This window comes from Pelodiscus sinensis, chromosome 3 (assembly GCF_049634645.1).
Source record: "Pelodiscus sinensis isolate JC-2024 chromosome 3, ASM4963464v1, whole genome shotgun sequence".
Classification (NCBI taxonomy): domain Eukaryota; kingdom Metazoa; phylum Chordata; order Testudines; family Trionychidae; genus Pelodiscus; species Pelodiscus sinensis.
The window spans coordinates 147,544,437-147,567,915 of record NC_134713.1 but is presented as its reverse complement, the minus strand read 5'-3'; the positions used below and the strand labels follow the sequence as shown (position 1 = coordinate 147,567,915).

Genomic DNA, 23,479 nt, shown 5'->3' with positions numbered 1-23,479 from the left:
ACTTGTTCTCATGTTGTTGATGCTGCTAATATATCAGTAATGGTGAGGGAAAAGACCAGACTGAATCCAAGCTTACATGTGTTTAGATTAATGAGTTAGGTGCATCTTTACCCCTAAAACAGTCCCCATATGTATCAGAGGCAACAAGTGGGGGAGGGAGGTGGGAGATGTGTGTATCCCTGTGACCTTGAAACAAATGGAGTGGAGGAAAGAAAATTTGATCTGAACACTTACTGTTTCACAGTTTTGTTGGATACTTAGTTATTGAGGTGATGGGTGATTTATAAATAGCATAGGTAAACTATATTTCAAGGTAAAGAAGTATAGGGTTGTATAACCAATGTCCAGAGTAATTATCCTGCAGAAAGGTTCATAACAAAAGGGTTTATAATATTTACAAAATAAGATGTTTGTTTGAAAATATAAGCATTATTTTACGCATTCACTTATTACAATCCCAGTCACTTTTAGTAAAAATTACTGGAAAAGAAACAAAATATTTAAATTGAATAGGATAAATGAGTACTAATGTTATTTTTATAGCTTTAATGGGAAAGAAACCAGATTTTTTAAAAATATGGAACTAATGATCTTCCTAGTAAATTCCATATAACCTTTTTTAAACTTTGCAATTGTTATAAAAAAAAACACCACAGCCTATGAAGCAACTCCCTCACAATGACAGTCAGAAAAGAAATAGTGACAGAAAACCTATCATAGTTTTGCAAACATTGGAAATACTAATGAAAGTTTCACCACTGTAAAACCACCAGCCAGAGATCAACACGCTAAGTTCCTTGCACATCCTAAAATAGCAAAAATAATAGTATAGAAAATTACAGTACTATTTCCTAATATCTTGATGGTTGTTTGGTGATATCTCACAAGAACTGGTTTGAGACAAGTGTGTTTACATCACAGGAACAGGCAACCTGGACTTATATCCAGAGACATAAGAGTATGTATATTAATATTGCTTCATTTATAGATGGGAACATTTATTTTGCCATTCCCGCTTTTAATGTCTTCTAATTTGTAATAATGGGGATTTTTAGTACCCTGTAGTGTGCAGAGAAAACAATGAGTTTGCTTGCTAATGAGTGTCAGGTATTCTTCCTCACATACAACTGTTGCCCTCAGTTGAGTAAAATTGAAAACATAGGTATGGACTTAAATGTGAAGGAAGAGTTTCCTAAGCTGCTGAACAGCTCAAACTCCAGCTGAAGAGTTGGCTGAGGAAATACTCTAGAATCAATACTTCTTGGCAGAATGTTTGAACTGGAGAATATGGATTCTGCTTTAGAGAGTCTTAATTTAGATCATTGTAAAACTAGCATTTATCAAGTTTTCATCATCTTTGAAACTTTCTTTATGGAAGGATATTTTCGTTTCTATGTTGATCCCTTTTTATTGGATTACTTACACATTTGTGTGTGTGTGTAAGTAAACATTTCTCTTTGTGAAAGACTTCAATTTTTTTTAAAAAAAGTTTGCATTTAAAAATTCTGAAAATTCTCAGTAGGTGGTGTGGCAGGGTGTTGCCCTGTACTGGCCCTTTAAGGGGCTGAGACCTGGAGTCAGGAGGAAGCCCAGCTGAGGCAGCTAACAGAGGGCCCAACTGGAGGCTGTATAGAGGAGCTCCTGGAGGAGAGGAACCAGACCTGCCTGTCTGTCTGCAGTGAGAGAGGCTTCGGCCTAGCAAACCCAGGCTACCTGAGGCCTTAGGGGGTTGCAAGGAAGCAGCCCTAAAAGGCTGGGTTGCAAGGAGGCAGCTGTGGTAGGCTTGGGGAGTTTGAGCCAGGGAAGCTCCAGGCCATAAGTCTGCAAGGCAGGGTTGCAGGAGGCAACTGGGCAGGCAGAGTAGGAAAAGAACTGGGGGTCCTAGGGAGTAGAGAGGACTCTGAAGGAGGAGCAGAGGAAGAACAGTGACACCCCCAGAAGGGGGAACAGACCAAGACCAGAGTGGTCACTGCCAGAGGGCAGTGCCCAGAAGAGTACACCTCACCCAAAGGGGGTGCATTGGCGTCGGAGCAGCTGGTTACTTCCCCACAAGTCACTCTGAGAGAAGAAGCCATTCAGAAAGTGAGTGAGCCCGCTACAGTAGCTAGAGAAGATTCACATGAACCGACTTTGGATCATTTTGAGCTAATGTAGACACTTGTTTCTTATTGGAATATAAGTGGAAACAGGCCAGAAATACTCAAGTGTGCATTTAAGTTTGCAAGTAATAATATATTTCTAGGAGAAATATTCATTTGAAAATGCAAAATATTGACTTTCATTAAAATAGTGCAAAATCTGTTACAATCTTAATGAATCTTGTGATTTGTGTGGGTAAGAAACCCACTTATCTTTCTGGGAAAACAAGTTTAAAATACAACAGTGGTGGTTTGCTCTAGGGATGTCAATGTGTAGTCAACTACAGGATGAACCGATAAACCTGGCCTTATAGATTAATCCTGTCTAATACACACACTTCCCCCTTCCCCGTATCTGAGGCAGCAGTGGGGGCGAGCCACAGCCAATGCCTGTGAGGAGCTGGCTTATTAGTCTTCCTATGAGCACCTGATCCCATGCCCACCAGGGGGCCAGGCTGGAGCTGATACATACAGAGAGCCAGCTTTTATGCAGGCTCCCCACATGTGCTTGTCCGCAGACCTGCCTGCTCCCCTGCCCCCCAGTGCCTCCAACAGAGGCTATGAGAGGGGAAAGGTGAGAGCTGGCTTAAAAGCTGGTTCCCCCAACACCAACTCTTTGGTGCCCAGCAGCAGTATGGGGGGAAGGCAAGGCAGGCTGCTGCAAAGCAGCCTCTGTCTGTGGTAGCTGGGCTTACAGCAGACAGAGGCTGGACCACAGTAGCAGCCCCTGTCCACAGGAGGATCTGAGTTCCTTGTGAACCAGCCTCTGTTCCCAAAGAGCTCAGACCCCCCTTGTTTAGGAGCCACTGCCACAGACCAGCCTCTGCTCACAGCGCGTTCGGGTGCCTAAAAGGCTGGGTTGCATCAGAAGCAGCAGTGTGGCAGGCCGGCGGTCTATGCCAAGAGCTGGTTTTTAGACTGGCTCCCCTGGCAGATGAGCTCCCGCCTGCCACCCTGCACTGCTGCCTCTAATAGAGGGTTGGTGGTGGCTCTCCAGGGCACACTGGCTGCTGCCCCTTCCTGGAGACTACTGAATAGTTGTGTAACCACTAAAATTTCATGTGGTTACTTGACTATTCACTTACACAATATCTAAAATCCCTAGTTTGCGCTCTCACATGAAAACTTCAGGCTCACATTTAGAGCTTTTCCACATTGCATAAATAATTACATATTTATTGAACCAGAGAAAACTGATTATATAGCCAAAGTAGAGCAATTCCAGTAGGAAATAGTGAGAGTGGAATTCTTCTACTACCCCAAATAATTGTCATTCTGGTGGTCAGGACACTCGCCCAAAGTGGTGGGAGTATTAGTTATTTTATGAATAATTTTGGAAAGATCTGGATTTTGTCCCAGTGCAGAACAGAAAATATTTTGAAATTTTCATATTTTTTTTTATGGGATGAGAAAAGAATTTCCCACCCAGCTCTGTTGTTTTACCCATTGGCATTTCTTCCAGATCCACTGGTAATGCATATAGAATAGTAATAGAAATGTAGCTGTGTTAGTCTAGTCTAGCTGAAACAAAAAACAGGACTATGTAGCACTTTAAGGTGCTTCATAGTCCTGTTTTTGGTAATGCATAGATTGACCAGTAGAAGGCGCTGAATACCCATCTTTCCTTACTTTTAAATGTGCTCAGCTTTTGGATCACATTCATTTTAGAATACAGGGTTATATCTGCTACCCTAACTCCATTTCCCTCTGTTTAGCTCTAGTATGTAATGATAGCTATGACATAAAATAACATAGACAGCTAGTTAAAGTTTGTTGGAGTCTCAGACAAATCTCATAGTATTTGGCTTTAAAAATTGTCAAGTTTAATTGCCAGATTTGAGAAGATAAGAACTTATTATAGAACACTAATATTGTGAACACTACTCATGTAAAACTTGTCCCCTCCCTTTCCGACCAAAGGAAAAATGCCTTTCATATTTTGTCTGATACACAGATTTTTAAAGAATAAATTCTTAAAAGTATTACAGAAAGATCAACTGGAGTGTGTATATAAGTATGGAGATAAAATATGCATTGAAAAATATGACTCATATCAGGATTATCACCCTTTTTCCCCTTAAATTCTTTTACATGTAGTCAAGAACAGCATCCATTACTGTTGCAAGAAAAACATTGTCTGGAAAATAGCCAGCCTTTGTTCTGAGTCACGGTAATGGCACACCTTGCAATAACTTTCAAGGAGTGCAAAGTTTGTTTGAAGTCTAGCATGTGTCTTCAGGCTGAATACATGTTTGAAAGAGCTACCACAGATATCAAAGCAATAACGTTTTAGAATACGTGTCAGCAAGCCATATTTGGCTCTTTCGCAGCTTAAGCTGAGCCCCTCCGCTCCAGTCTCATGGCCCTCTGCAAAATTGGAGCACCAGCACTGGCTTCCTGCTGGGGGATGAGGGGGAAGCCTGTAGCCTCCCTGCCAGATCTGTCTTATGGGAAAGCAACCAGAGCTAGAAGAGGCTGTGTACTGTTGCTCCCCTCCCCCAGCTGGGGGAAACAAGTGTGCAGACACACTTTGTGGAGCTTTCCCTGCTGCTCCCATTGGAACAGCGGGGAAAGCCTCTGGTGCCTAGGAGTGGCATGCAGTGTGAAAACAAGTGCTCCCCCAGATCCTGCACCCCCAATCCTCTCACACAATCCCTCCCTTGCCAAGACCCTGCACTCCCAGCCTGCTCCTGCACCTTCTCCCTGGCCAGATACCCTATCTTACCCCCATCTTGCTCCTCCAGCCTCCCTTGCTCCTACTCCTCTCCCTCCAGCCAGACACACTACTCCCAGTCTGCTCCCACACCTTAGCTCCCTCTGAGACTTCGCACCCTCACACCCTCCTGCACCCCCATCGCTATCCCATTCACTGGCAGCCCTATCCCACACACTTAACTCCTCATTTCTGGCCCCACCACAGAGCCTCAGGTGGCCCACAAAATCCACTAACGCTGGAACCCCAGAACAGTAAATCTGGCCTATGGCCTTGAACTGCAGTCCTCCTAGTCCCTCTCCCCACCATGGGGATGGAACACCAGGGAAATGAGGTGTTTCAGTTGGGGTCCACAGCAGTGAGGGTTGGGGATTTTTGGAGAGGTTTTTTTTTTTCTTCTCATTTCTGTGGTCCCTGACTGATTTTTTTCTGTGGGTCAATGGCCCCCAACCCAAAAAGGTTCCTCACCCCTGCTGTAACAAAGACTGTGTTGAAACCTTTTGTGTTAGACATAATATTTTACTTTATTTAAAATGAAGCTTGGCCAGTGAGTCCCCAATTGGTACCCAGCCCGCATCTGGCTGTAGCGTCATAACACTACTAACCCTCCCCCCCACACACCCAAACCCTGTGGTGTCAGTTCATCACATACCCAAACTCCCTGCCCTGAGTCCTACATACACCCAGCCCAGACTCTTGCACCCCACATTCCTAGCCCCTGCCATAAGATTGACAAAAGATAGCCTGAAAGTGCACATGAAGCTGGATTTGACCAGTTACCATGTAAACTTCAAAGAAATGTGCAAAATGATGCAACACTGGAATCTCCATTAAATAGTCTGTGAGTACAATGTTTCATTTATGCTATTACTAATCATTGTCAATTATCAATAATATTAAGTTGTATATTTTAAGTCATGCAAATGGGCATTCTTATATGGGCTCTTTGTTGCCCACATGTTCTGAATTTTGATGTAGTTTGACTCTTTGTTTTGAAAAGGTTGCCCTGGTTTAGAAGATCTGGCAAAATATTTGTCAAGCCTATTGAGTGCCCACTGAAGTTCATGGGAGTTTTTCTATTTAGCTTAATGGGCTTTGGATCAGTAGTCGCTTCTAACAGCTAGTTGCTCCAAAATATACTATCTTTATTGCAAGGAACAGTTTCTTTCATGAGAAATACAGGTTGAATCTCACTGGTCCAGCATCCTTGGGACCTGGTTGGTCCTGGATGAGGGAAGGTCATTTCTGCGCCCCCCTTGCCATCAGTCCCCTCCCCCTCCCAGTCATGGCCGCACTGCCAGCCTCCCAGCTGGCTTCCCCCTGCCAGTGGCCCCTCAGTGCAGAGTTCTTGGCTTCACCATGGCAGCTCCGCCGCTTCTTGCACAGGCTCCTAGCCTTGCATGGCAGTCCCTCTGCTGAGGTCCAGCTGTACCACTGGGCAGCACCCCCGCTTGGGCTTCAGTCTCACTGGGCAGCGCCACTGCCTCCTGGCCTCACCAGGCAGCTCCACCAAGCTGCAGCGGGGCTGCTGGGTTCTTTGTGACGCTGCTGGGAAGCCCCCATTCCTGGGTGCCTAGCCCTGCTGCCAGGCAGCCTCGCCATCAGGCAGTGCCCCAGTCGGGCTCCCAGCCTTGAGTATCCCTGCTGCCTCCTAGTCCTGCCACATAGCTGTGCTGCTGGGTGGTAGCGAGGTTGCCAGGCTCCTGGTTGTGCTGCCTGGCAGCCCTGCTGCCGGGCAACTCCACTGCTTCCCGGTCTTGCTGGGTAGTGTTTCTGCTGTGCGGCAGCCCCGTTGCTGAGCTCTAGCTTGCTGGGCAGCCCCGCTGTCTTCTGCTCCCCCTACCCTCGCTGGGAGGCAGCCCTGCTGCAGGACTCCTCAGCCACCAGCCCTCCACGGGACACTGCAAGGACCAGGGATGTTGCCAGACCAACCTGTAGTCTTCGAACTTGTCTACTTACAAAAATTGTACTGTGTTAACTATACTAGTATAATTATAGCAGAACAATCCCTCTTGTGTGGATGCAGTTATCGTGGTATCAAGGAGCTTATATGGGTATAGTTTACTTGCAAAAGGGAGTAATTAGAGGTTACCTCGCTATAAATACTTTGGAATGAAATCCCATCTCTAACTGAACAAGTTATACCAGTACATAACTAAAACATGTGTTGCCCAGCTCTTAACAGCAACCAATGCTCTCAAAAATCTGGTGCTTCTCAGACTGATTCAAGGCATCCAGGAAATTAGTATTACGTATGGGGACCTGGTCTACGTGCAGTTATAAATATTCATCTGACTTTTGGTTTTAGAATTCTAGAAAGCACTTCTTTTTGGTCAGTCCCAAGTCATGCTGTCTGCCAATCAATCTGTATGTTATAAGAGCTTTACATGTCCAGTATGGCTTTGCTGTGTTGTGTACATTTGAGAGGATGGAGCATCCCTCATGTAGGCTCTAGGCTCACTTTTTGTTATTTAGACAGACTGATGCTAACTTGTCCAAAAACATGTAACACAAACCTAGTCCCACACTCTGTAGTTTACTAAATGTACTTGATTTGTAAGCAGTTTGAGATAGAGATCAACTTTTCCTTACATTTCTACAGTGCCTTGCACAGTGGAGCCTGATTCCTGACTGGGATCTCTATAAGCACTGTTCCAATACAAATAATAATGCTTGTTAAGTCAGCTACTCTGAAATGGGATAACAGTAGGAGCTAATTGCCATGAAAAATTCTAAGGCCTGCTGTTAGAGAGACAGAGTGACCAACGTTTTGCTTTATTTTTCTTTGCTTTCCTGAAATAATTTTAGTATTTTTAAAAGGCACTGTTAAAATAACTCTGCATGTTATGTCACCTTGTTTTTCGTGTGCATTTAGGTTCTGACATAAAAATCCTTGAAGATCAGTTTGATGAAATTATAGTAGAGACCGCTACGAAGCGTAAGCAGTGTCCCATAAAGATAATGGTACATCTCATCAAAACTATGAAAGCAGAGCAAGAAATGTTGGTAAATATCTTGATTTTTCCCTTTGTAAAGATGAAGTCTTAGTAATAAGACCTTATTGCACTCTATTATTAAATCTTTGCAGAGATATGCAGCAAGACTGCTAGCTTTGCTTGTTATCTGAAAAGATGCTATTACAAAAAACAGAGAACATTAATTAAGCTTATGTTGGTCCTAAAGTAATATTTTTAAAGATACTTCTCTTGTGTTACTGATGGCCCCTTAAGATTTTGCAATTATGTTAATGAGATTATTCTGTTTACTGTCTGTAAATTTATTTCCTTAAATTTTTCACCAAGAATGACTAAATTCTTAAAATGTGTCATCACTATACATTTTAGCAGTAGTTTATTTTTCTTTGTCTTCGGCTGTAAGAAGTCTTCATGGACAGCACAACAGGTTTCCCACTATCACTACTGTCTTAGTGTATGTCTCTTGAGGCAATGGCTTCATTTAATAGCCTGTGACCATAACTGACTTACACTTTTCTCCACAAATCACTCCCGTTTAAGTAAAATAGCTACACCTGCTCTGCACAGCTGCCGGTGTGAGGCTGCCTCAATTAAGGCTCTTCAAGAAAATCCATTAAATAATGCTTGAGCAGCACAAGTCGCATACTTCCCTCAGTTGGAATTGTTGTCTTCCATATTTCCAGACTTGTTAACAAAGCATGAGAGCCATAAGAATTTTGTTCCGCTAGTGACTAATGGCAGCAAGAAGTGACTCTCTTATCCTGGTCTGCTCACAATTTTAAGAAGTGACTTGTGGCGGAGAAAATATTTTATGGGTCAGACTCGGGACCGGCTCTAGGCACCAGCAAAACAAGCAGGTGCTTGGGGTGATACGTTGCCAGGGGCGGCATTCCGGCCTGAGAAGGAGCAGGCGAGGAGCCCCACGGAGGCTGCCCCGAATTGGGAGCCCCATGCCCGGCTGCTCGGAGCCTGCATCTGGCCCCGGGAGCTCTGCGCGGGCAACCCTGAGTCCTTGCTGGGGTGCTTCCTGGAGGGCGGCAAGGGGCGGCCACGGCTGCTGCTGAGCCCAGTGGCCTCTTCCTCACCTTGGAGTGAGTGTGGCCCCCCCCACTCACCCATGTGGGCCCTTCCTCCCCCCACTGGCCACCCTTTCTCTTGTGCGCCCTCCCCCACCTCCTGCCCGTGGCCTCCTCCCCTGCCTGTGTACCCCCCTTGCCGGCCAGCCCCTGACTGTGTTCTATCCCCCACAACTTCCCTGCCTGTGAACCCCCCCCTTGTCCAGCTGTCGCCCCCTCCCCCCCGCCTGTGTGCTTCTGCCCACTGTCATGCAACCCTCCTCCCTCTCTTCTCCTCCCCCGGCTTGGCCTCTGCCCAGCAACCCTGCACCCCACCTCCTGGCCCACTGCAACCCTGCTAGGACCCTGTCTCCTCTTCTCCGCTCCCTGCCGCCCACCTGGATCCCCATCTCCTGTCTGGCCCTCTATACATTCCCCGACCACCACCCCACTCTCGGGGCTCTGAACCCTTCTCTCCCTGCCCCACCGTGAACCCAGCCCCCTTGTGCTGTGTCCTGACCACCTCACCCCTGCCTGGGAACCAGGTGATTCTCCCTCTCCCTTTGGCTCAGCAAGGAGAACTCTGGTGTTCCCAGTGCCAGAGTCCCCAAGTCCCTTCCTGTCTGGGGCTGGAGAGCTTTATTAAAATTGTAATTGTGATCCCATTTAAATAGACTTTGTTTTAAATAATATACCTTTAAAATAAAATTAAAAATTGTTATGGCCTAAATTTATCATAACCTATTTAAATAACTTCTATTTAATTTTTAAAATTACTTCATAACATGTCTCCTGTCAACTTTTAAAGAAATTCTACCAGTTCTTTAGTGTAAGTTGCTGTGTAGCACCAAGAACCAGTGTTTACATCATCAGTAGCTTCTTCTGCAGGTGAAGAGAGAATGTTTTTATCACTTCGGTTTATTCAGCTGGTTCAATTCAATGATTAGTTCATTCACTGTTGCAAAACCGAGAGTTGACGAAGCAGAAAAACTTGTTTTCCTTTTCTCTCAGTAAAAAATTGGTTATGAGAGCGTTCTAACGTCTTAAAGAACATGATGACTAGATTAAATCTGTTAAATTCTCTAAGGATATTTCCTTTGTTTAATAAATGAATTTTAGATGCAAAATGTGTTTGGATACTTTTTTGTTGTGTCCTTCACATTTAATGTACTTTTTTTTCATACAAAAATTAAATGCTGGTTTTGTTTATTTTAAATTGAATTTCCATCCAGACAGAAGTAGGTGCAAATCCTATGTTTTAAAAAAAGTAGCCACCACTTAGCAAATAATATCTCCTAAATGTTCCTATTATACTCCATTTGAAATAGACTAAAAATGTAAAAATTAAAAATCTGATTACATGTAAATTACACAATTATTTGGGCATTTATTTAGTCGGTAGCTATACTGGGTGTATTCTCCTGGTTAGTAAATAAAAGTACCAAATTTGGCAAAAAGGTTATATTTAGTTGTAAATCAACATGTTTTAAAGGTTGCTAATTAATAAGACTCAACCATCCTTTAGGAAAATATTTTAAAAGTATAAATTAAATGATTAATTGCTCATTTAAACCAAGGTTTTCTGCTTGCCGGTTTAAATCGTGATTAAAATTAAAGATTTAAATCAAAGCTGTTTGGTCCATCCCTGAAGGAGAAAGCACAGAGCTGCGCTCATGGAATAGGTCCTAGGCTAGTGGGGTTTTGTTGTCTGGTGCCTGTCTTGTTCTGGACAGTTGAGCTGGGGAGTCGAAACAAAAGTTCTCTTAATCCCTTTAAACTGTCTCATTGTATAGTTAAGCTGATTCTTATCCATGGACACCAAGAGTTGGAAAGCTTATGTGTTGGGGTTGGAATCTGATTATAAAGCTTGTAATAATAAAATCCCTTTGCAAAGTGAGGAGTGGGACCAGGACTCCAGCACTAGGTGATGTGAACTGCATGCTTTGGAAGTCTTAACTGACTTGCTATGGATGAACCTACCCTCCCATTGTCCTCTCATGGGGAGTCCCTGGCGCTCTCCTAGGAGATGAAAATGCCCCAGGGTTTGGACTCTCCCGGAGCACACCTCCCACCCCCCAGGAAACTTCACAAGCTGCATTTGCGCGCGCACCCCCAGCAAGCTGCACAAACTGCATTTGCGTGCGCAACCTCCCCAGACAAAAGGGAGGGGCCAAAAATGTTTTTGCTTGGGGCAGCAAAAAACCTAGAGCTGGCCTGGTCAGACTTGAATATAAATGTTATTCACCTTTCCCTTTTGATTTAAAAGCTAAAAATATTTTCTAACTGTTGAAGATGTTGGTATTGAAATAAGTTTGTCCTCTCCTAGGCTATCTTTACTCCTCATTCCACCTGAAGTGATATCATAATGCTGAATCTGTACTGTTCATTCAAATTTGCTACAACTACTTGATCTCCGATCACAAGATTCATAGCAGGATCAAACAGCGGGAGAACCTGGGTTGTGCAGGAGAAAGTTCTTATTCATAAACAAATATCTGCAAAAATAGAACAGCAGAAACTGATACCAATGGGCCATATTAATAGCTTTTTATATAAATGGTCCCTCTGTTTCAAGTTTGTCTAGTATCCATGAATGAATCCCCAAGAGTTCCTCTGCAATTCTGTGTCATAAATCATGAAGCAGATGGCAGTGCTTCTCCCAAAATGTCTCTGCTTCAGCTAGAAACCTTGCAGTAATAACCAAGATTAGGGTTTGGAAAAATGAAGCTTAATATAGAGGCATTGTGTATTTAAATAACTGTTTTCTGTATTAGATGCAGAGCACCAATCCCGCTAACCCTTTTTTATTATAATCATAACTGATTATGCTAGGTACTGTATAAAAAAGATTAAGATTCTACTTTAGAAAATATTTGAGTGAAAAATATTTTGAATTTATTTTTGTATATGCAGAAGCTCTACCAGCCTGTTATAAAGCCACAAGAAATAAAACCTGAACCTTTTCAAGGTAAGTGTTTGTCATGACAGTGCAAATGTATAAGGTAAGCTAGCTAGGTAAATTACTGACTGCAGTTTTTTAAAGAAACACTAATAAATGGCTCTCTTATGTGTGACTTTCAGACTGAATATTTTTAACCTGTTCATTCTTATGGCATAGTTGTACAAGTGAAAACTTGGGTTATTTTAAATTCATTTCTGTTCTGGATGTAATTGCAGACATAGATGCTTCTGGTAGCTGAGCATACTGCTGCATTGATTGATTAGCACAACTCTAGTTCTCTTGTTCTGAGCCTTAATGCTATTTTGTGTTGTGCTTCAGGGCAAAAATCAGCCCCTAACAAATGGTGGGCATTTGGCAAATACTTTGTGGGTTGGGTTATCCCATAACTCAGGGCTACTCAACTTTGGAAGCTCCAGGGGCCACAAGGAAACTCACAGCACCTGCCGAGGGACACGTCTTAAGTGTAGTTGCATATACGTGCAAGTGTGTGTGTGTGTGTGTGTGTGTGTGTGTGTAAATAGCTACTTTCACACTGATGGGCATGAATACAAAGATTAAGGCAAGACTACACAACGTGCAGGCCCCATTTAAGTCAGTTCTGCTGATATTAATAAAAGGCAATATTTACCTGATTGTCACCCATATGGCAGCACTTTAAATGAGCAATGACAGTCCAGGAATTTAACTACTAAAACGCACATCAACAGAAGACCATCATATTGACTCCTTTTTTGTTTTGTCTCCCACCCACGGGCCACATATTGAGTAGCCCTGTCATAATTGTCTGTGGCCAAGTTTCTAGTATCCTTCTCTTCCCACTATTGTAGAAAAGATACCACACTTGATAGATCACTGGCTTCATCCATTTGTGGCATTTCCTGTGTTCCTATTTATATCTTATGAGAATATCACTTGGTTCTCAGATTCAGTCAGCAGGAAAGCAATAGCTAAGAACTGTCTGACAGGTAAAGATGCATAAAGTACACATTTGGACATGCTTTTATCATTCATTGCTGAGTGGCACTGAGTTGATTTTCTTAAAAATTATAATAAACACTGCACGCTCTCTTTTGAAGCTCAACATCAATGAGACACTTATGATATAAATTGTAATTGTTAATGCAGAAATTAACTTTTAAATCCAGAGGTGTTCTCAACAAATTTTTTTGTGGCCTCACAACCTTTGTCCACACTGTCAGTTCTTCTGGCAGAAAATATGCTTATGAGGGACTCATTAACGTAAGTTGAGATCTCATTAGCATATTTTCTGCCGTTTCTTTTTGCGCAAAGAGAAGCAGTGTGGACATTATTTTTTTTGGCGCAAAAACCCACTTTGTGCAAGATCCTTATGCCTGTCCGGGGCAGGCATAAGAATCTTGCACAAACTAGGTTTTTGCAGGGAAAAAACCCTATCCGCACTGCTTCTTTTTGCGCGAAAAGAAACGGCAGAAAATATGCTAATGAGATCACAACTACAGTGCAGCCACCAACTCTTGCTGGTGGCCACTCTGACAGGTTTGTTTTTCTTCTTAAATACTTAATTCACATTAGGAAAAACAAAGCAATATACACATATACATGCCCAAATCATTGTAATTTATGTAGGATTTTTTTAAAGACTCAGTAAAAAATAATGTACGGTTGTTGCTTTTCTTTGTGCTGTGTTTAAGTCCAGTAAGGTGCTTTGCACATTCTTGTCCTCCCCCTCCCCCCCCCTTGTCATTTCTTCTGCTTTCTTTGCCTGTTTTTTTTAATACTTGCTAGACATTGTCTGTGAAAAGTGATATTAACAAACATACAAATATCTCTTTCCACAACAGACTTACTCAGCCCTAGCAAGCCCGGAGTGGGGAGGTGGGCATGGAGTCAGTGGGAATCAGGGATGAAGGAGCTCTGCGGGTGATGAACTCAAGGCCAGATCTGCCACTATTCAACCAGGGAGTTAACTCCAAAGTCCCAAGACTTGAGCCTGTCACCCATCACCTGAGGCCTGAAGTAGGGAACTCACTGGGTGCCTGCACCTCCAAATTCTGTGTCTCTGGGGGTGAGGAGCAGAGCCCGATCACAGCTGGTGGTCCCAGTGGACAGGTCTCTGCTTTCCCATCACTGCCCATAGGGCTGCAGCCACAAGAAAAGCCGTGGTGGTCACATTCAAGAAATACTGATTTAATCAATGTCATAGGTTTATTGGGTACTCTGTAAACAGAACACTGTCCCTGCCCTAAGGAATTTACAGTTAAGAACAAATAAGGCCATGAGTAGGATACCTGATTAAATGCATCCTAGAATACTCAAGGAGCTGATAGACGAGGTATCTGAGCTTTTAGCTATCATCTTTGAAAAATCATGGGAGATGGGAGAGATTCCAGAAGACTGGAAAAGGGCAAATATAGTGCCTATCTATAAAAAGGGAAATAAGAACAACCCAGGAAACTACAGACCTGTCCGTTTAACTTCTTTGCAAGCAAAGATAATGGAGCAAGTAATTAAGGAATTCACCTGCAAATACCTGGAAGATAATAAGGTGATAGGAAACAGCCAACGTGGATTTGTAAGAACAAATCATATCAAACCAATCTGATAGCTTTCTTTGATAGGAAAACAAGTCTTCTAGATAAGGGAAAAGCGGTGGATGTGGTTTACCTAGACTTCAGTAAGGCATTTGATACAGTCTCACATGATCATCTTAGCAATAAATTAGGCAAATACAACTTAGATGGGGCTAATATAAGGTGGGTGCATGACTGGCTGGATAACTACCCTGAAAAAGGTTAACAGTTCACAATCCTGCTGGAAGGGCATAACAATTGGGATTCTGCAGGGGTCTGTTTTCGGACCAGTTCTGTTCAATATCTTCATTAATTTTTAAATATTGGCATAGAGTACGCTTATTAAGTTTGCAGATGATACGAAGTGGGGAGGGGTTGCAACTGCTTTGGAGGATAGGGTCATAATTCTAAATGATCTGGACAAACTGGAGAAACGATTTGCGGTAAACAGGAAGAAGTTTAATAAGGACAAATGCAAAGTACTCCACTTAGGAAGGAACATTCGGTTTCACACATACAGAATGGGAAATGACCGTCTAGGAAGGAGTCCTGACGCAGAAAGGGATCTAGGGGTCATGGTGGACCACCAGCTAAATATGAGCCAACAGTGTGATGCTGTTGCAAAAAAAGCAAACATGATTCTTGGATGCATTAACAGGAGTGTTGTGAGCGAGACAAAAGAAGTAATTCTTCTGCTCTACTCTACCCTGTGATTAGGCCTCAGTTGGTGTATTGTGTCCAGTTCTGGGCACCACTTTTCAAGAAAGCTGTGGAGACATTGGAGAAGGTCCAGAGAAGAGCAACAAAAATGATTAAAGGTCTAGAGAATATTACCTATGAAGGAAGACTGAAAGAATCGGGCTTGTTTAGTTTGGAAAGGAGAAGACATGAGAGGGGACATGACAGCAGTCTTCAGGTATCTAAAAGAGAGTTACAAGGAGGAAGGAGAAAAATTGTTCTCCTTGGCCTCTGATAAGGCAAGAAGCAGTGGGCTTAAATTACAGCAAAGGAGGTTTAGGTTGGATGTTAGGAAAAACTTCCTAACTGACAGAGTGGTTAAACACTGGAATAAGTTGCGAAGGGAGGTTGTGGAATCTCCATCTCTGGAGATATTTAAGAGCAGGCTAGATAGCCATCTATCTGGGAGGGTTCTAGATGGTACTGGATCCTGTCGTGAGGGCAAGGGGCTGGACTTGATAACCTCTTGACATCCCTTCCAGTTCTAGTGTTCTATGATTCTATGATCTTTCAAGGCTTGTCTTTACAAGCTTGATTATCTTCACTCCCCTATTTTAAAAGAGCATTGGTTTGTTTCTAGCATTTTGAATGCAGTAAATCATACCCTGTGATTTTAAGGTCCTCAGTGTGCTTTGTTGGCATAATGTAAAAAAAAATGTAAACAAATAGAAACATTAATTAGAACAGAGGTGAAGTTTTGTTAGAAACTTCCAGTTCTAAAACTGCTAATTTGACTTAACTTTAGAGTGTTTCCTTTTTATAACAAAGTAGACTGCTCCCAGAAATGTCACCTTGCCAAAGTGCCAGCAGAAGCTGTGAAGAACTTCACTTGGCAGTTGAGTATTTTCCAGTGGTGCGATTAGTGTCCAGAGCTGCTGGTGTAAGCAGGAATTAACTTTGAAAAATAGTCTTTATTTTGTTGTTAACCTTTTTAAACAAAACAACCACACATTAGTAACAAGAGTACACGGTTTGTGCTGAATTTTAGTATTTGCATAGTCTCTGGGAAGTTAATGCATCCTACTTTAGTAAGTTCAGTGGCCAGAAACCAAAAATGTTTAGATTACTCAATACCTTTCATTTCCTTTTTTCATTTCCCTATGTTTTGGAAAGCCTAGAACAATGAGAAATATAATGTTCTCTATGTAAACCTAAACTTTAACAAATTTAACATTGAATGCATTTAACATGTCACTGTTCCTGGCTACCTAGAGGGGGTCTCAACTTCTTTTGTCTTCTTCACTATTTGGGGGAGGAGTCTATACTTTACTCAGCCTTCAATCACTCTTTAGCCTGTCATTAAAACTTCCTATCACACACATACCATCCACTGCTCTTTGTTTATTTAGAGGGGTTGCTGTGCAAATGTTTTTTTTTCTCTCAATCTGAATCATTCTGCTTTTTTTTTTACTCTCCTTTGCCATTCCTGAATTATGCAGCCCGACACTTAGCTATGAAATCACGTTAGCTCTCTGCTAATAATATTCCCGGTCCAAAGTGCTCATTTCCCTGCTATAGCATCAAGAGTGCAGGATTGCTTTTTGGTAGACTGTTTGAGGGAGAGGTCTATTCTTTTAGCTTGCAAATCTTTCCAAATGCATCATTTATTCTCCCCCATTCCCCCCCCTCCCCCACTCAGTGATCACAAGAACCAACTTTGCATAAAGACACTCATCCTCTTAGTGCCACAGTACGGTAACATGGCAGTGTTCCCTGCATTCTGCATCTGCTGTCCTACTTCACTTCTTCCAAACTTCTCTCTTCCTTCTAATGTGATCTAGCAGAACAAGTTCCCATTCTGTTTTTATTAAGTTCTTAATTTTTCTGGAGTAACACTTATCACTCAAGTTTTGCTAAGGGGAAAAGGTTAATTGTAACTCTGAATGCTGAGGGCAACAATTCCAGTTTTATAACAAAACCTTCCCTTAAATCTACTACTTGTCTAACTGTCCACGGCTCACCTTTTCAAATGTTTGTCTTCTGCTCTACTATAACACAATCTTTTAAGCTTCATAAATATTTCCTGAGGTTTGTTTTATTGTAGTTGTCTGTCTTCCCCTCCTCGTGTTGTCATTGTTTCCTGTGTTCGTCATTGTTTCCTGTGTTGCAGTATCTGTGGGGCAGGGACCTTGTATTTTGTTTTTCCTGTCTGAACCTTGATGAAGCCGCTAGGCAACAAAAATTACTAGAAGTAATAATGGTAACATATTGACACAGAGAATCATAGTTTTAGGCGTGGAAATCAGTAAATCACTGTCTACATCTAGGTTTTTAAAGAGTAAGGTCCACGTGATATGTGAGTTTAAAGATATTTATGTAAGGCTATAATATATTTTCAGTTATAGGGTGAACATCTGTCGTCCGGTATCTTTGGGACCTGACCACTGCCAAAGCAGAGAATTTGCCAAACCACGGAAGGTCCATATTGTCTAGCAGCATTACCAACACTTCCCCTGCTTAGTGGGTTCTTAAAAGACATTTGGGGTGAATTAGAGTTATCTAACAGCACACAATACTCAAAGCCAGGTGGCTGTAACAAACTTTAAGGGACCACAGAAAATAAGGATGCCACCAATTAACAGGGGGCAGGTGGGCTGGAGCAGCCCTTCCTGCCGTGGCTGGGGGCTGCTCCACCTGGGCTGAAGCCCTGCCTGCAGGGCTGAAATAGCCCCATACCTGTGGGGGGGCCAATCCAGTTCCTGCTTGTTACCCATTTGCAAACCTAGCAGAAAACTTGGCCACACTGATAAGTGAACATCTGGCTAACTAAAATCATGTTGGACCATGGATGTTGTCAGACCAGAGAGTGCTGGGCCAGCCAGGTTCCTCATGTAGTAGGTCAAACTTTATACAAGTTGCTAATCAGTAATGCGCTGCATATATAGTGAACAGATGACTATCTGTATTGGTGAATAAGAACCAATTAATAGTTCCTCTTGTGTTCCTTTGTGACTATATGGAACACATTTACTTACTTATATCTATCAAAAATTCCTAAGATATGTACCATTACTTTAGCCCTGTCAGGACTCTCAAAATGTTTAGGAGTCTTCTTTCAAGGAGACTCTCAGAACATGAAACAAAAAACAGGACAATGTAGCACTTTAAAGACTAACAAGATGGTTTATTAGATGATGAGCTTTCATGGGCCAGACCCACTTCCTCAGATCCGATAGTGGAAGAAAATTGTCTCAACCATATATACCAAAGGAACATGTGTGTTCATTTTTTTAATTGTATCCTTTGGTATATATGGTTGTGACAATTTTCTTCCACTATTGGATCTGAGGAAGGGATCTGGCCCACGAAAGCTCATCACCTAATAAACCATCTTGTTAGTCTTTAAAGTGCTACAGAGTCCTGTATTTTGTTTCAGCTACACCAGACTAACACGGCTACATTTCTATCTCACAACATGGTGTGTTTTGGTTATTTCTCATGAAGTAGCATAAAAAGTGAACAGATAAAAGTAATGAGTATGAAGAATAGTAAACAAAATATTTCTCTTTTTGTATGCTCATGTTCGACGATCCTACAATCTTCAGTTAGTTCAATTTACAACATCTGCAAATGTATATAAATAACTACTTGTGGGATTGATGTCAGTGGGGAGATTACTTGTGAACAATTGTATATTTTTACAAAGCAAGTAAAGCTGTGACTGGCTTGTGGCAACCCTTTGAATGTGGATACTGTATTCTTCTATAAACACTAAATGAGAAAAATAGGTAGTACAACATGACATTAGGCAGTTCTGGCTTGATATATTGCCCCAGTCTTTAAGTGATGGGAACCATGGAGAAACCTGAGATGTCTCCCTCCCCCTCCCCTCCCCCCCCAGCTAATGTATGATCTATCAAACTATTATTAATGGGATCACTAAATGTATGAAGCAGTTTATTCTTTTAGTTTCCTATTATATAAAATACTGAATCATAAATTGTTTTAGAAAGCAACAAAGCAGATATCTAATAATTTTTAAAATATCTTTATAGTTTCCCTGGCCATCTCTTTTTAATAGGGTTTTTTGTCCCTTCGTAATTCTGGGGAAATACAGCATTTTTGATGTTAGTGTTTCTTCACAGCGTCTCACATGGCAAATCTGAAGCAGGTAACAGGAGTCACATCCAAGCAGATTAGTGATGCAATGAAGGTAAGACCTCTTTTTTTCCTATTGGGAGGAAATCTTTCATTGTGGGTTTTTTTGTCACATAACATTTAACATGTTTTCCATTAAGGGTCTAAAACTGAGAAGAGTAGAAATTTTAACTAGCCAAAATATTTTTATACAGAAATTTGCCATCTGTATTTGTAAAATTACTGAGACTCTGTTTTATCAGACATACTTGGAGTCAAATGCTTGCTTTGGACTAAGTTTCCTTTAAGACTCCGTGAAAGAGCTGTAGAAGTATTTTTGTAATTTTCACAGTGCTATAAAGATTTCAAGATTTGTGTACCTGCAGTGTTTGGAAAATTAAACCCTCATTTTAGAAAAATGGTACTACCTCTATATAATAAATGGCTTATCCTTTTTGGTAAGAAATTTGAAATGAGATGTAATATTTACTTATTCTTGATAAACTGTTCATATATTCTTCTGTTTAGTCTTAAAACTTGCACTGAAATGCTCTTACATGAGCTGCTAATGAAGACTCTTGCTATTATTGGTCAATGTTGGTCACTTACAATCTTTTTGGTATTACAATTTTATTAGGTGAGGTTTTTATGGATGTCAAATTCCAGTTAACATGTTGTTTCTACCCATAATTAAATAAATAATACTAGTTTAATTATGTGACTTGAGATTGGAGATTTGTTTTTGGGTTTTTCTTTTATTTTGTAGTCCCTACCAGCATTGATAGAAAGAGCAGATGGATTTTCCCAAACGTTAACTTTGCAGCCCAACTTGGAACTATGCAAGCTTCGCCAGGAAGTCTTTGCTGGCTGTAAGGCCAAGGAAGAAAATAAAATCCAAAGCTTTAGAACACAAATGAAAGTCAAACCAGCAGAAACCTCTTCCAATAAAACTTCTAATATAATCCTGAAAAGAAAGAGAACCACAGATTCACCACAGTTAAAATGCTACCCTCTGCGACAAAGAATTATTCTGAATACATGAGAGTTTTTCTTGCACTTATTTTCAAACTTGAAAATACTCTGTCAACAGTATGGTTTAACTGTGTTTTTTTTCTAACAGTGGGATAGAAGTTATAGTTCTTTTTAAAAATAGAGAATTCTTAGTGGCTGTGTAGCCTTAATGTTTTTATATATTTTTTCTCTTTATTATTACATCCTAGTTATGTGAAGATGTATGTAGCAGTGACATGCCTTAGAGTGCATTCAATTTTTCTCTTTTTTTTTTTTATTGTAGGGATAGACTCTGGCCCTGATGCCTCAATTGCTTGCTCATGTGCATAACTTTATGCACATGAGTTGATTGGTTGTGTTCAATAGGATTACTCGTGCATAAAGCATGTGTCTAAAATGGGGGTGGGCAATAACTTGACAGGAGGCCACCTCACTAATTTTTGAAGTGACCCTGGGCCCTGAAAGGGGCGGGGCCAAGACAGATTGGCCTGGGGGTGGGGTAGCATGTGAAGTCTTTGCCACTGCCCTCCCCCTGCCTAGAGAGAACTGCCAGCTGTTCAGAACAGCTGGCAGTTCCCTCTAGGCACCCGCCCCCTTTCAGGGCAGGAGGAGACCTCGTGAACTGCCCCCGCCCCCAGGCCAATCAAGGCCTGGGGGTGGGAAGAGCACACAAAGCTGCCCCTGCCCCCACCCTGCAAGGAGCACATGCAGGACCGGGGTAGGGAGCGAGAGACTTTGTATGCTCCTCCTGCCCCCAGGCCAATCAAGACCTGGGGGCGGGGCAGTGGCAGGGCATCCGTGGGTCAAATCTGCCCACTTGGCAGGCCGGATCCAGCCCATGGAGGCCCCTTTGCCCAGCCTTGATCTAAAAGGAATGGTGATGAATGAATGAACCTATTGTATTTCTCCCTAAATAAAGTTAGATAGCTGTTGATCTTTTTGACTGTTAAAGAAATGCAACTTAAATGTGTCATTCTCTGTATAGGAGAGGCCATTTTCATTTATGAAATTCATATGCAGTTGCAAAATTGGTCTTTTTTTAGTATAATTATTTTTATTCAAAATTTGGGTCAGTTTGGCTAATTTTTTATAATCCATATTTTTATGTAAACATGGAATTTTATTATAAGTTTTAGGCATTTTATTTGCAGTATAGTTTTTGAACCAGGCTTTGTAATATGACATCTGCATTTTCACGTCATCTAACTATAAGTGTCTAGGTGCACCCACTTTAGTCTCCCTAAGGGGCACTTCATCATGTTAGAGGGTCTCCAAGCAATTACTTGTGGGTGGGTGTGGGTGTGTGTAAATATATGTAAGTAAAATATTTTTGACTAAACTTTTAAATCAATTTAGAGTAAAAGTAAATTAATACCAAGCAGAACTATCCAATATCTGAGTTTCTGCATATTATAAAAGAATAGCTAGAAGATAGCAAATTATTAAATTGAGCAGCTTGTCTTAATAACTTATATTACAAATGTTTCAGGAGTCAAGGCTGTTAATATAACTTTTTCCTGGCTTCTGATTACATGTGTTTACAATATAACCTTATTTCTATAACATGCAAAGTGCTTTCTCATGCTGAATAACTTTCATTACTCCTTATTGGAGAATTTCACTGATAAAGTAGACTCAATAAGAGGAAAGGATAGGCCCTATGTAACCTTTCAGAAACTGAATCTTGAAGAGTAAATGTGTAGAAAAATGTAGGTTAATAAAATACGGTGGCAAATTGTAAACTTACTACAGAATGAGAATTTGTATTTTGAATATTTGTACATAAATTTTGTTTTTATATTGTTCTTATGACTTGTATATCTGTAAATAGAAATGTGTGTATTCTACAAAATAAAACTAATTAAAATATTTTGTGAAATCTCAATTTATCTTATTTATCGGTTCAAGCATAATTATCTAATCGGGGAATATGTAGTGACTCTAGTGGGTTAGTCTATTAGTACCTTTGGCAACCAACTTTAAGCTTTTGTCTTCAGTACTGGTAGGATGACCATATAGCAAGTTTGTGAAATCAGGACCAGAGGAGCAGGGATAAAATAGGATCCTATAAAAAACAAAGCCCCTAATATTAGGACTGTCCCAATAACATCAGGACATCTGATCACCCTAAGTACTGGTTCCAGTCTGGTTCTTACAGGTCTTTTCCAAACTCGTACATAGTTTGTGACCAGAAGTGTCTACTTGACAAGCTCAAAAATGGGATCCGAAGAGTGTTAGGATTATTGCAGCATGTAGATAGGAAAGAAAGAACACTATCTGCCTGCATTCTGCAGGGCTGTGGTGTGCTTTTTTTGTTTGTGGGATTATAAAGATACCAACCACCCCATTACTCCACTCATTGATTCACACTTGCTCTTCTTAATTCCTTCTGCCCCACAGATAAAACTCTCTCCTTTCTACTTGTAAGACTACTATGTAATCTCTATTTTATTTTAGAATGTTTTACTAGTGTTCATCAATTAGCATCTCCTAGGTTAATAGACTGGTATAAGAAAGTGTTTAGTTGGTTTCAGGACGCTTTTGGCACTTCCTTCTTAAGTCCTAGCTAAGCAACAACTGTGTACAGGCAGTCCCCGACTTACGTGGATCCGACTTACGTCGGATCCCTAGATACGAACGGGGTGAGGCAACTCCCACACATGCGCAGCAGCATTCCCGGGGCTCGCTCACCTGGGTCCTAGGATCCTCCTCCTCCTCGGGCCAGCTCTGACTGGGGTCCCGCAGAGCTGCCGGGCAGAGGAAAAGTGCCTCCCCACGCCCGCTGCCCCCCCCCCCCACCCCCCTGCCAGCAACAGGCTGCCCCCTCCCCTGAGCAACAGGCTGCCGAACAGACAAAAGCAGCCTCTCCGCCCCTCCTCCCCTCTATACATGCCTGGCTCCCGGAGCGCAGCAGCTTCCCCGGGGCTCGCTCACCTGGGTCCTAGAATCCACCTCCTCCTCCTCTTCAGCCGGCTCCAACTGGCCTCTGCCTGCAGCAGCTGGCCACAGGGACAGGGATCCCGCAGAGCTGCCGGGCAGAGGAAAAGTGCCTCCCCACGCCCGCTGCCCCCCCCCCCCCCCCCGCGGCCTCGCATCCTGCACGCCTCCCCCCTCCCCCCCTGCCAGCAACAGGCTGCCCCCTCCCCTGAGCAACAGGCTGCCGAACAGCAGACAAAAGCAGCCTCTCCGCCCCTCCTCCCCCTATACATGCTGGGCTCCCTGGGCAAACAAAGACTCCACCAAAACAAACAAAGTGCTGGC

The 23,479-nt window shown here is 42.1% G+C and overlaps 1 protein-coding gene across 2 annotated transcripts in view; it reads left to right on the top strand.

Annotated features, from left to right (window-relative positions):
• Positions 1-23,479, top strand: part of NSL1 (NSL1 component of MIS12 kinetochore complex) — a 30,663-nt gene that overhangs the window by 2,105 nt on the left and 5,079 nt on the right. Inside the window, exons 3-6 of one of the 2 annotated variants that reach the window (XM_075925167.1) lie at positions 7,727-7,857; positions 11,795-11,849; positions 19,216-19,283; positions 19,974-22,103. In XM_075925167.1, the coding sequence (XP_075781282.1) occupies positions 7,727-7,857; positions 11,795-11,849; positions 19,216-19,283; positions 19,974-20,249 (530 nt within the window). In that variant the 3' untranslated portion in view covers positions 20,250-22,103. Of the gene's footprint in view, positions 1-7,726; positions 7,858-11,794; positions 11,850-19,215; positions 19,284-19,973; positions 22,104-23,479 lie in introns of those variants that run through there. The other variant, XM_075925166.1, reaches the window with a different exon arrangement.